The following is a 14,028-nucleotide window of genomic DNA, read 5'->3' on the forward strand; positions in this document are numbered from 1 at the left end:
CGTCACATGTGGGGGAATGCTGCCCTAGAAATAGGCCTTTATCACCAGAAAAATGGTCCTGGTTCCCAGCCTTAAAGAGCTTGAGCTCTGGGACCTGCGTTACAGCAGATATTCATGGCATTTCTGCTCAACGAGTATCTTTTCTGATGGCAGTCCAGAGATCACGCTTTCTTTAGCCAAGAAGTGATTAGGATTATCACTTTCATTTCTGGAAGTCTCTGTGGCCCAGCAGGAAGAAATATGTGGATGATGGAGACTACTGCCCAATCCGTTGGTAGCTGGGTAGGGGCCAGGAGAGATGTTCATGTCATGGCCCCTGAACATGCTTGACTGACTTTGGCACAGTTTGCCACATAGATGCCAACACACCCTCGGTCCATGTGACTGTGCACTGTTTCCTGTCTTGTAGGCCAGCAAAAAGGAACGGTTCATGCAGGTGCAGTCCATGATGTATGACCTGATGGAGTGGCGGTCCCAGCTCCTCTCAGGAACTCTGCCCAAGGATGAGCTGAAGGAACTGAAGCAGAAAGTCACATCTAAAATTGACTATGGCAACAAGTAAGTCTCTCTTCTCTCAGAAAAAAATGCTTTCTTCTCCTACCTACCCCCCTTCTTCCCTGTCTCCCTCCAGAGAAACTTGGTTTCATTTTTAGATGCGTGTTTGCCACTTTCTATTTGAGAGAAGGCTGTTACCAACTCGGTGCTTGTGTGCCTTTCTTATCACCCCCGTGGGACCTAGGGACATGCAAGCAGAGAGAGGGCTTGCTTATGCAGTGGTTATTACTGGGCTGAGAGATTTAGGACACTCATTTAACCTACTTCCGAGGGGCTGGGGAGCACAATCATGCTGGTTCACTTTTGGCTTAGTTGTCATTTTATTTCTGCACTTACAAAACTCTCCCTTAAATCCCAGTGTGAGACTTAATGTCCCTTCCCCCATCCTAAATTATCCAAGCCACATGCCATCAGCTAACTCATATGCATAGTTACAAAATGTTTCCTCAAAAGGGAAGAAGCAGAAAGTGTTTGGAGTTTGAATGCTTTTAAGTTAAAGAGAACATGAGACAACTTTTTGAGGCAGGACAACCCACTGATAATAATAGTAGTGATAATAATATTACAAGTAACACTTAATCCAAGCTTATTATGTACCAGGCTTGATGCTACATGTTTTACATTCAGTGTCTTATTTAATTCTTATAATAACTCTATGGGGCATGCAGTTTTATTGTCCACATTTGTTTTCAGATGAAGAAACTAAGGCCCTTAAAGAGGCCAAGTAATTTGTCCAGAATCGCATAGCTATTAATGGCAGAACCAGAATTTAGACCCAAGCAATCTGGCTCCAGAGTCCATAGGCCTGCCACTATGCTACCTGGATGCATTTGAGAACCCCTCCCTCCTGGTTATTTGGATGACCTCTAAATCCTACTCATTTGCTTATTCATCCCAACAACAAACATGTCTCGAACACTTATGATTGGTCTGATACCTTGCTAGCTGTTGAAGCTCTAGAAATAAAAGCTCTTGTCTGCTAAGGAACCACAGTCTGGTTAGGAGTAAGCTACAGGCAAACTGCTAATATGTATTGTGGTAAGTTTGATGGCTTATAAAACAAGAGTACTCTTAATTCAATGTGGAGAAGGAAGTCAAGGAAGGCTTCCTGAAGGAGGTAACCCTGAGGGGAATTTTGAAAGATAAAGAAGTATTAAGTAGGAAAAAAAAGAAAAGAAAAGGAAGGTAGGAGTGCATGAGAGAGCATGGCAGGTTTAGAAGATTGTGAAATGGGTCAGAAGCCTGGGCCATAAGGCCCAAGGGGGAAGTAGAAAGAGCCCATTTAATGCGATAAGAAGGAAATTTCCCAGCAGCCAGGCTTTCTTGCCTTTGTCGTATGCACTAGGAAGAAGATCCATAGGCACTAGGAAAGTAAACGGGTCCAGCTTACAGCTGCTTCCCATCCCAGGAGCCCAGTCCCTCTGCTGGTTCCCCTGCTGGTGGCTGGCAAGCGTGTCCAAATCTGCTCATAATGCACATCATCCCAAAGTGACAGGAAGGGTTTGCCACACAGCTGCTGCCGCCACTGGTGCGGTGACATCGTTAGCTGGGAACGGTCACAGCTGGGAGTGTGAGTATCAAAGGAGATTAGCTGCTTTGCAGTAATGGCCTCTGTGACCTTCAGATGTTGTTTCTTCATCCTAAGAAAAAAGGCCAAGGTTGGAAGAAATGGTCACCGCTCGTAGGAAGCTTTCTCTGATTTTCCCCTACCCACCCCTGGCTGGGTGAGGTGCTCTTGCAGGCCCTTAGCACCCTCCACAGTAATCACCTCCTTACTGGCCTGTCTCCCCTGCTGTGATGGGAACCCTATAAGACAGTGGCTATCTAATTTACCTCTCTGTGTCGGGAACAGGGTCTGCACACGGGAGGTGCTCAGTGAATGATAGCTGGATGAGTGCATGAATGAATGGTGGTGATGGGAGAAGGAGGAGGAGAGGGTCCTCCCCAGGTCAGCGGTGCCTCTGCAGCATTGTTTGGACCAGCCCTGTGCTTCTGGTTTCAGTCACTTCCCTTTGGGGAAGTGAGAGGCATCCTTGGAAATGGAGACCCTGAGCTAGGGAGCCCCTTGCTTCTTGCCTCCCTTCCCTGATGACTTAGCTGGAAGGGAGGGAGATTTGGACACCTTCAGTTATCACCGGCTTGGCGTGTTTGGAGCTCAGAGCTCTAATATGGGGTGGATGGCTTCCTGTGAGAGTCAAGGAAGCATGATAGATGGGAATTTAGGGCTGGAGGACTGACTAGAATCAGCCTATTTCTCCCATCATTCACTTTGTTCCTTTATTCAGACCTCAAACTTTTGTTGAGCACCTGCTAGGCCTCGAGGACACAGATATTTACAAACTACAGCTGCTATCTCAACAACAAAAAGCAAGCAGAGAATTAAGAATAACTTACTGAGTGGTGACTATCTGCCAGGTGCTGTTTTAAGCACTTTCCATACATTAATTCAGTTAAATCTCATGACAACTCTATGAAGTAGGTAAGTACTATTATCATCCCTATGTCTCAGATGACGGAAATAAGGCTCACAGAGTGATTAGGTCATTTTGCCCCAGATGACTGAAATTTGAACCAATAGCTTGGCTCCAGAGTTCAAGTGCTTAACTATTACTGCATTCTATTGCCTCCAAGGACAGTGTAGGTTAATATGGGAGAGAGAGAAGTGAACAGACAGTGGAGTAGGAAGTCATGCCTTTCCCAAGAGCAGGAAGCACAGACAAGAGGGCAGGGGGAGGCAGGGAGGTGGCTGACATCTGCCTGGAATCTAACAAGACTAGTGGGAATTATTAGGTAAAGAAATTGGGAGTGGGGGGAGAATGTGGGAGGAGCTCAGAGATTAACATGAACATGGAGAGGAAGGCAGACTGGGGCTGGAACATTAAAGGCCTAAGTGCCAAATAAAGGAGTTTGGATTTGTCCAGAGGATGATCAGGAACCACAGAAGGAGCCATTTCTGTTTTCATTACCATTAAAATGTTTTTGTTTTTGAAAAATGCATATGGTAGAGGCTTCTTCCCCTGCCCTTGTTTTGGGTTCATCTTATCACTTTCTCAAACAGAAGAGAGCAGTGTGGGACTACCTCTGAGGAGAGAATGTCAGAATGCTCATTTCTCCAAAGTAAATGGTCTGCTGTTCAATTGGGAGACAGCCTTTCCTAACCCTGGGTTATGGGACTTCTGACAGTCCTGGGCTGTAACTACTAAAGCTTCTGAAATTCCACGTGAGACCAATAATGGGCAAGCTCCTTGGTCTCCAAGGAGTGAGAAATCCTCAAATGACTCCTCCAAATCCCAAGATAGCTGGACCCTAAAGAAGGTTTTATTCATACATTTTAGAACTGAATCCACTTTGATAAATTTTGAAGAAAAAGAGCTAGAGAGATCTTGGCATTAAATTATGTATTGGCTATGCTCCATCTTTTCTGAGGTCACGCGAGTCTCTGCTCAGAATTAGTTGAAAGCATTTATTCCCCCTTAGCATCGTCCGTTCGGCAGCATGGCTGTGCAACATTATGAGTCATATCTAGTTGGAAGTTAATTTCCTAATCAATGTGGACAAACAGGTGAACCTTGGCTCCCTTCTGTTTGCATTTGGATGAGATGAGAGATGTGCTTCTCAATCTGGTTCTCAAATAAGAGATGGAAACAGTCTCCTTTATTTGTCTTTGCTGCCTTCCAGAATCTGGTACTCAATAATGGTGCCTAGTAGGACCACTGTTGGCCTTCTCAGGGTCTTTATCAGCCCACTTCCCCCTACCTTCTTTGTATGGACAGCGAGGTCCTCCGTCTCAACATCAAGTGCAAAAGCAGCTTCAAATCCAGGCCTCTGCAAACCTACCCTTGGTCCCCTAATCCAGTACTGCTCCTAAGTGCCTCCCATCTAGAAAGTATACTGTAGAGGTTAAGAGTACAGACCAGGATGCCACATTACTTTTTAACTAGCTATGTGACCTTGAGCAAATTAATTAGCCCCCATATCTTTGGTCTTTCCTCATTTGGAAAATGGGGGTATTAATAGTACGTAAAATGCATTAATATACATAAAACATTTAACGTATGTGAGCTTACCGCAAGTGCTGTATGTTTGCTGTTATTAAGTATCATTGATGTCAATCAGAATGACAGATGCAGTTGAAACAAATCAATACCAAGCAGGGGAAAGCTTGTGGCCTGGAAGTCAGAGCTAAAGAGCAAGCTGTGGATAACAAGCAATATATCTGAGATTTTTTTCCCCAGCAACTGTGTTCAAAATGTTGAATAGATAACATATGAATACCTTCTCTGCTATATGTTATATTATGTTATTAAATTATATTATATTATATTATATTATATTATATCATATCACATTGTAAAACAACTTAAGATAAGGCACATGTCTCCTTTGACCCCTCCGCCCCTTTTGGTCCCAGAGTCCTACCCCTCCTCACAGGTACCCCTGTTGGTAGTATTGGTGGTTTGGCACTTTTTGTCCAAACCCTTCTCTTTTTTCTTTTCATTCATGTACATGCATCCTGACAATATATCTGGCTCGGTTTATTTGTTTATATTAACCTAGTGTATGCATCTTTCCATACTTTATTTTTTTCACTGATATATCATTAAACATATTAAAGCTATATCATATTTGTTAAGCACTGCTACATGGAATTCCATTACAGGTCACAGTTTACTTAGCTATTCTCCCTTTGACAGACATTGTGGTTTTGTTCAACATTTTGCTGATGCAAGCAATGCTGTAATACAAGTTCTCGCTCAAATGTGGATGTTTCTCTAGATTCAGTATCGCAGGAGATATACATTTTAAGCAAACTTAATATACACTGCCACAGTACCACCCAAAGAGGCTGAACTATACCAGTATGCCTCACAGCTGTGTGCAAGGCTGTTGGTGTAGAGCTGTTCCATGGAAAGCTGCAATTCTCAGAGACCAGGAGAACTTTCTGGTATAAACTTCTCACCAACATCTTAAAGGCTTAAGCCTCCCCTGATTTATCCTCACCCTCTGTTTTTGCTTTTCAGAATTCTTGAGCTTGATCTGATTGTCAGAGATGACGATGGAAATATCTTAGACCCTGATAATACCAGCGTCATCAGCTTGTTCCATGCACACGAGGAAGCGACTGATAAAATCACAGAGCGCATCAAGGAAGAAATGGTGAGCTTTGTAAAATAGGCTTTGGCAGTCATATAGCAGTCATATACTTCATATACATCATAAACTTCAAATAATAGGCTAATTAACCGGACACTATTATTCAAGGAGATATCTGTCCTATGACCTGAGATGATCAGTAACCACATGCATTTTATTGTGTTTTTGTACTCGGGTCTGTAATTCATTCTGCATCTATCCCACAGGTAGTTTAATGTAAGGCAAGTTTCCTGTTCTCATGGAGATTTTATATTCCAGAGAGGGGAAAAGAAGAAAGGCAATAAGAAGTAAATAAATAAATGGACAAATTAATTCCAGATGGTGTGAAGTCTCTAAAAGGCAATAAGCTAGGGTTATGTGAATCAGGAGCTATTTTAAAAGGTACCATCAAGAAAGGCCTCTCTCAGAAGAGACATCTGAGTTGACACTTGAATAATATGAAGTCACCAGGCCTGGGAAGACCTAGGGACAAAGTGTTGTAGGCAGAGGGAACAGTAAGTGAAAAGGCCCTGAGGTAGGACTGTGTTCTGAATGTTCAAGGAGTAGAAAGACCAGTGTGGATGGGACATGATGAGCAGTAGGAAAGTGTAAGCAATGATTTGGAGAGGTAGGGAGCAAAAGCCAGCTCTCGCAGGGCCAGAGGTGTCACGGAAAAGAGTTAAGATGTTATCCCAAGTATGGTGGAAAGCCAACAAAAGAGTTCAAGGAAACTTTTTTTTTTCAAATTTAACATAATCTGACTTACGATTAAAAAAATCATTTTAGCCACTGTGTATTATTTGAAAACAACTTTGTTTTTAGTTTTATTAAGATAATTTCACACAAAATTAATTCTTTATGAACTACAGTCTACTGAATCTTACTAAGGTATAGTGTTGAGTCAACTCCACCATAATCACGATATCAACAGTTGTGTCACCCTGAAAGTTTTTTTGAGTCCCCTTGTCGTTGATCCCCTTTCCCAATCTCCAGGCCCAGGCAATCCCTAATTTGTTTTCTGTGATTACACTTTTGCCTCTTCTAGAGTTTCATATAAATGAAATCATATGGTTTTTGTGTTTGACTTATTTTACTCAGCATGGTGTTTTTGAGGTTCACGTTGTATATATTACTTTTTTTTTTTTATTGTTGAGTTGCTGTACCATCAACTAGTTGTCCATTGTTGGACATGTGGGTTGTTTCCACCTGGGGCCTATATAATTAGTACTGCTAAGAACATTTGCAAACATATGTGCAGACATATATTTTCATTCTTTTTAAGTAATACCTGACAGTAGGGTTGCTGGATCCTATGATTCGTGTATGTTCAACATTTTAAAAGACTGCCATACTATTTCCAAAAGGGCTGTACAATTTTGCATTCCCATCAGTAGTATGTGAGAGTTCCAGTAGCTCTGCATTCTTTCAACACTTGGTCTTGCCTGTCTCTTAACTTTAGCCATTCTAGTGGTTGTGTGGTGGTATCTTATTGTGGTTTTAATTTGCATTTCTCTGAATGACTAGTGATGTGAGCATCTATCTCTTCATGTGCTTACTGGCCATGGCCATTTGTATCCTTTTTTTTGTGAAGAGTCTGTTCAAATATTTTACCCATTTTAATTGGGTTGATTTTTTTATCATTGAGTTGTAGAAACTCTTTGTATGTTCTAAATACAATTGTATATTTGTATATTCTGAATACAGATTCTTTATCAGATATATGCTTTGTGAGTATATTTTCCCAGTCTGTGCCTAGCCTTTTCATTTTCTTAAATGCATTTTTTAATTTTATTTAAATATATTTTATTTAAATATTTTATATTTTATTTAAATATTTAAAAAAAAGAATATGATCAAATATGATCAGGCTGGTGCATAGATCAGTGCCACACACTAGATTTTGGGCATATTTTGGTCTGTTAGAAGAAAGTGCCTCCCAAAATTTTAAAGAAAGAAAAACTTATATATGTACAAAAACAAGGGTTAATACGATGAAGGGATGGAATATGACTGTAAAGATGAAAATTAAAAAAGAGTTTATAAACGGAATTGATAAGATAAGAAGTTGTTTGAAAAAAGAAAGAAGAGGATTTAAAAAAAAGGGAGAGAATGTGATCAGGCAGGAGACTAGAACAAAACCATACACTAGAGATTTAGGGTATATTTTGGTCTGTTAGGAGAAACTGTAACCTAAAATTTTAAAGAGAGAACAACATATATATATATATATATATATATATATATATATATATATATACCAAAAATAAGGTTAACAACTATGAAGGGATAGAATATGACTCTAAAAATGAAAAATAAAAATGATTTATTTGTTTATTTATTTTAAGATTTTATTTATTTATTTGACAGACAGAGACAAAGCGAGAGAAGAAACACAAGCAGGGGAGTGGGAGAGGGAGAAGCAGGCTTCCTGCTGAGCAGGGAGCCAGATGTGGGGCTCGATCCCAGGACCCTGGGATCATGACCTGAGCCGAAGGCAGACGCTTAACGGCTGAGGCATCCAGGCGCCCCTAAAAAAGATTGTTTTAAAAAGGGATTGATAAGATGTTGGTTGTAAAAGGGAAATAGAAAAATTCAAAGAAAAAAAAGAAAAAGAAAAAAAAGAAAATTAAAAAAATTAACTTTGAAAGACTAAAGAATCATGGGAAAAAAGCCATGAATTCTATGTGCAATATTCCCCTAGCGCTGGAGTTTTGCCATTCTCATTGATCGGTAACCTTGGTCTTGGCTGGCTGTTCTTGCTGATCTTCTGGGGGAGGGGCCTGTTGCTGTGGTTCCCAAATGTCTTTGCCGGAGGTGGAATTGCCCTGCCCTTGCTGGGTCTGGGCTAAGTAATCTGCTGGGGTTTGCTCTCTGTAGCTTTTGTTCCCTGCAAGCTTTCCCTACAGCTTTGGAGGACGAGAGTGAAAATGGCAGCCTCCCAATCTCCGCCCTGGAGGAGCCGAGAACTTGGGGCCCTGCTCCTCAGTGAGCCTCCAGAGAAAAGCAGTCAATCACTCCCGTCTCCCCGGTCTCTGGCCGCATTCTGTGCTCACCCGGCCTGTGACTGAGCATTTCTATCTCTGGCACCCGACCCCGTGTGGAGTCTCCAAACCCAGTAGATCCCTGTGGTGCGCTCCTGCGCCACTCCTCCTGTGGGAGGAAGGGGAGTCTCCCCTGATCTGCCGCTTGTTGGGTCCCTGCTGGAAGATCAGTGGCCCAACTGTGCCGCAGATCATGGTTTATGGCAACCCCGAGCTGAGAGCCCGTGCCTCGGCTCTGTCTCTGCAGCCGGCTTCCCCACTCCGATACCTGGGAGCTCTGCTGCACTCAGGCACCCCCGGTCTTTCTGTGACCCCAAGGGTCCTGAGACCACACTGTCTTACAAGGGTTACACCCCCCGCTTAGCCACTGGAACGACGTCACTCAGTGGAGCTGACTTCTAGAAGTTCCGATTTTGTGCCCTGCAGCTCTATCACTTGCCAGAAGCGGTGGACGGAGGCCCCCTCCCCCGCCTTCTATCTTCCTGAATATCACCTCGGATTCACTTCTCCACACGTCCTACCTTCCAGAAAGTGGTTGCTTTTCTGTTCAGAGTTGCTGCTATTCTTTTCTTCGATCTCCTGTTGAGTTCGTAGGTGTTCAGAATGGTTTGATCCCTATCTAGCTGAATTCCTGGGACCAGACAAAATTAGGTCTCCTACTCCTCTGCCATCTTGCTCCTCCCTCTTAAATGCATTCTTAAAAAAGCAGAAGTTTTTAGTTTTGATGAAGTCCATTTAGGCATTTTTTTCTTTTTATGGTTTGTGCTTTTTATGACATTAACTTTATGAGGAAGCCTGGGCCAAACAGTGGTATTTCCCAAAATAAGAAAATCAAGGCCAAGAAAGTCAAAGTGACTTGGCTCAGATCACAGCAACTTTTGCTGGTAGACCTGGATATACTGCAGAAATCTTCAAGTTTGAATCCTAAGTGGTACTGGGCTGATTTTCTCCACCTCTCTCCTTTCTTCCCTCCAACTCTTAGTCCAAAGACCAGCCAGATTATGGAATGTATTCCCGGATCTCCTCATCCCCCACCCACAGCCTCTATGTCTTTGTGAGGAACTTTGTGTGCCGAATTGGAGAAGATGCTGAGCTCTTCATGTCTCTCTATGACCCCAACAAGCAAATGGTCATAAGGTAGGTGTGTTCAATATTGCCTGACTTCTCTGTATATGAGAGGTTGGAATTAGCAGAGCACAGAGCATCTTTTTTATTCCCATCATCACTTGTGGAGAAATTCCCACCTGGAAGAGAAACTGAGCCTGAAAATGTGGAAATAACTTCTTGCAGGATATGCGAGTCAGGTAGAAATATTATTTACCACCAAATTTTTCCTGTACTGTGCTTATGGTTACACAGTAGGGTTTTATAAATAGGTTTTTGATACTGGAAAACAACCAGAAAAAATGATATTCATACAGGTGGTGTTGGATAGACTAAAAATACCTACTTTTAAAATAGGAGGTGGGTAGGCGGGGAATGGGTGAAATAGGTGATGGCGTTGGGGATGAAGGAGTGCACTTGTCATTTTGAGCACAGGGTGATTTATGGAAGTGTTGAATCACTCTATTGTACACCTGAAACTAATATAACACTGTATGTTAATTAACTGAAATTAAAATAAAAATTTAAGTAAAAAATAAAAACAAAACAAAAACAAAGCAAAACAAAATAAACAAATAAAATGGGAATAAAGAAGTAAATGGTGGGGATGCCTGGGTGGCTCAGTTAGTTAAGCATCTGCCTTCAGCTCAGGTCATAATCCCAGGGTCCTGGGATCGATTCCCCCATCGGCCTCCCTGCTCAGCTGGGAGCCTGCTTCTCCTTCTGCCTGCCACTCCCCCTGCTTGTGCTTGCTCTCTCTCTCTCTCTGTCAGTCAAATAAATAAATAAAATCTTTAAAAAAACGGATGTAAATGGTGAGAGCTTCATTTCCTCCAGGGTGATAGTAGGCTAAGAATGTGGGCTCTGAAATCTGCCTGAGTTCATATCCTGGCTGCACCATTTACTCTTAACCTAGGGCAAGTAGCTCATCTTTCTAAGCCTGAGTTGCCCATTTGCAAAATGTTAGTGCCAACCTCACAGGGTCATTTTTTTCTCAGACTTTAATGAGAAAAAGCACATGAAGCACAGGGCTCGACACACAAAGCTCCAAGTGGCAGTAGCTATTATTATTACCACTTTAACGGATTGCTCTTGAGAAGAGAAAGTAAGGGAACTTCTGGGTGCCTCAGCTTGAGGAAGCGAGAACACCTTTTTGAGAATCTCCAGGGAAAAGACTTTGGTACACCTCCAGCCCCGACTACTGGGCCCCTGGCCTCTGCTTGTGGCTCAGACCATTGTCCCAGGTGGTGACCCTGCCGGTCTCCTCCAGTGGGGTTTTGGGCCAACACATGGTCACATATTTGAGGTCCCATATTTGAAGTCCCAGTTGACATAGTAGAATGCAGCTGGAGTATAATCTCTGCCTTTATGGAGAAAGTGTCTCCCTAGCTTGGTTGTTATGATGATTAAATGAGATCACATACAGCACCTAGTGAATAGTAGTACTTTGGAAAATAATGGCTCTCCTGGAGACATTTGTGAAACATGGAGGGGCTTTCCATCTAAGAAGACTGAACTGAGGTCTGTGCATGATCTCATTTCTCTTTTTTTTAAGATTTTTTATTTATTTGACAGAGAGAGACACAGTGAGAGCGGGAACATAAGCAGGGGGAGTGGGAGAGGGAGAAGCAGGCTTCCCGCGGAGCAGGGAGCCCGATGCGGGGCTCGATTCCAGGACCCTGGGATCATGACCTGAGTCGAAGGCAGACGCTTAATTACTGAGCCACCCAGGCACCCCGATCTCATTTAATTCTCATTAGTCCATGTCATTTGGGTGAGAAAATGAGGTCCAGGAAGGTCAAGTGACTGGTCCAAAGTCATATGTATTTATTAACGGCAGAGCTAAGATTTCTATTCAGGTCCATCTATCTGATTCCAGATAGACAAGCTAATACCCACTTTATTTTTTTTAAAGATTTATTTATTTTAGAGAGAGAGAGCACGAGTGGGAGGGGCAGAGGGAGAAGGAGAGAGAATCTCAAGCGAACTCTGCGCTGAGCATGGAACCTGATGCAGGGCTCGATCTCATGATCCTGAGATCACGACCTGAGCTGAAACCAAGAGTTGGATGCTTAACCGACTGTGCCACCCAGGTGCCCCTAGTTCCCACTTTAGTATGTCACCAAGGAAAGAGTTATAGGGAATATCCTGAGTGGTTCTCATCAGGGTTTCAGCACTGTCATGGTGGACAGCTATTCTTTATAGCAAACCTAAATCCCTAATATTTAAAAGTCAGCCCAATTCACCAGGCTGGGCCTCAGTGAACACTGCAGGTGAGTGTTCCTGCTTCCTTAGAACACACTTGAAATGGTCTGTGTGCCATAGGCCCCTTGCCATTCCCTGCCAGCTATTCCCAAGGTACCTGTGACAAAGACCCTGAAAGCACTCACAGGACTGGTCCTGCCTCTCAGAAAACATGATGCTTCATGATTGAGTTGACAGGGGTGCCTGGCCTACTGGCCCATCTAAGTGATGGATGACCTGAACCAGCTCTGTGGAAAGAGGCAATGGATCAGTGACATGGCAGCTCTCTTCCCTGATGTGCCACACCAGATGATATGCTCAATGGGGCATGCCTGAGTGATGCCTCTGAGAGGGCCAGAAATACAGGGAAGCCCTCAGGAAACTGAGAGATGAGGAGGGGGGACGAAGGGGGCAAAAACCAAGAAAAGGGGGGGCAGGGGAAGTAGACAACAGAGAAAGATGAGAAGAGGCATGATACAAGAGAGGGGCAGGGGAAATTGGAAGCACCCCTTTCCACTCTAGATACCTGTTCTTCCCCTAAGAAATCAGTCTTGTCCACTCCTGCCTAGCCAGGGTTGACATACAATGGCAAGGCAAGGCATTCCTTGCCAAAGGCAAGTGAGGGTATTTTCAATGTGGCCCAAATGTGGACTGGGGACATTTGGCTGAGACTGAGCTTTCAATGTTGGGATGAATCATGGACTGATTCCAGTGGATGCCTGAAGAGATTTGGTTCGGGAAATTTAAGGTAAATTTCCATAGGACCAAAAAGAAGCAGTATAGATGGCCAGTGGCAAGGCTAATTTCCAAAAAAAAGCTCGAAGAGGAGTTGGGATGGTCCTCCCCTTCCATGGAGGAGAGTGTCATGTGCAGTAGGTCTCACCTGTCTTGGTGCCGGGTGGGCCTTTGGATTTACCATCCAGGTCTTCCTGGGCAGGGATGGGTAGAACCAGGTCAGCCCTCTAAGTTGCTTTTCTTATTTATGATTGCATTGCCCCTAGGAGAAAATTGCTGGTGCCTAATGTTTAGACCTAACAGGCTGGTTCTCTCCTGGGCATGCTACATGTGATCAAAGGTCCTGGGAAAGACCCAGGTATTTCACTATGACATTCTGGAAATAACCGGTGGGAAATAATTATCTTTTTTTTTTTTTTATAGAGCTTTGGCAGTTTCTTAGTTTGCTGAAAATTCCACTAAATTTTTTGGAACTTATTAAAAAAAAAGAAGAGGGGCACCTAGGTGGCTTGGTCAGTAAAGTGTCCAGCTCTTGGTTTTAGCTCAGGTCATGATCTCGGGATTGTGGGGATCAAGTCCCAGGTCGGGTTTTGTACTCAGTACAAAGTCTGCTTTTCTCTCTCCCTCCCCCTCTACCCCTCCTTCAGCATGCATGCGCTCTCTCTCTCTCTCAAATGAATAAATGAAATCTTTTTAAAAAATAAAAGAAATTTTTAAAAAGAAGGAAGAAAAGCTACATTTAACTTTTTTTTTTTTAAAAAGATTTATTTCTTTTATTTTAGAGAGACAGTGTGTGTGCATGCAAGCTGGGGGAGGAGCAGAGGGAGACGGAGAGAGAGAATTTTCAAGCAGACTCCCTGTAAGCATGGAGCCCCATGCAGGGCTCTATCCCAGGACCCAGAGATCATGACCTGAGCTGAAATCAAGAGTTGGTCGATTAACCAACTGAGCCACCCAGGTGCCCCAGAAAAGCTACATTTAACTTGATTTTTAAAATTAATTAATTAATTAATTAATTTTTTTGATGTAGTATTCCATGGTTCATTGTTTGCATATAACACCCAGTGCTCCATTCAATATGTGCCCTCTTCAGTACCCATCACCAGGCTAACCCATCCCCCCACCCCCCTCCCCTCTAGAACCCTCAGTTTGTTTCTCAGAGTCCATCGTCTCTCATGGTTCGTCTCCCCCTCCGATTTTCCCCCCTTCATTTTTT

General features: G+C 43.1%; 1 protein-coding gene across 3 annotated transcripts in view; it reads left to right on the plus strand.

Moving 5' to 3' along the window:
* The window catches only part of DOCK2 (dedicator of cytokinesis 2), a 404,152-nt gene that overhangs the window by 33,762 nt on the left and 356,362 nt on the right, over nucleotides 1-14,028 (plus strand). For all 3 annotated transcript variants that reach the window (XR_013445613.1, XM_036079463.2, XM_036079461.2), the window contains exons 6-8: nucleotides 410-558; nucleotides 5,577-5,712; nucleotides 9,712-9,866. Coding sequence is in view for 2 of the 3 variants with exons in the window: in XM_036079463.2 (XP_035935356.1) it covers nucleotides 410-558; nucleotides 5,577-5,712; nucleotides 9,712-9,866 (440 nt within the window). In the remaining variant the exon portion in view is untranslated. The remainder of the gene's footprint in view (nucleotides 1-409; nucleotides 559-5,576; nucleotides 5,713-9,711; nucleotides 9,867-14,028) is intronic.

This window comes from Halichoerus grypus, chromosome 2, assembly GCF_964656455.1.
Source record: "Halichoerus grypus chromosome 2, mHalGry1.hap1.1, whole genome shotgun sequence".
Lineage (NCBI taxonomy): Eukaryota > Metazoa > Chordata > Mammalia > Carnivora > Phocidae > Halichoerus > Halichoerus grypus.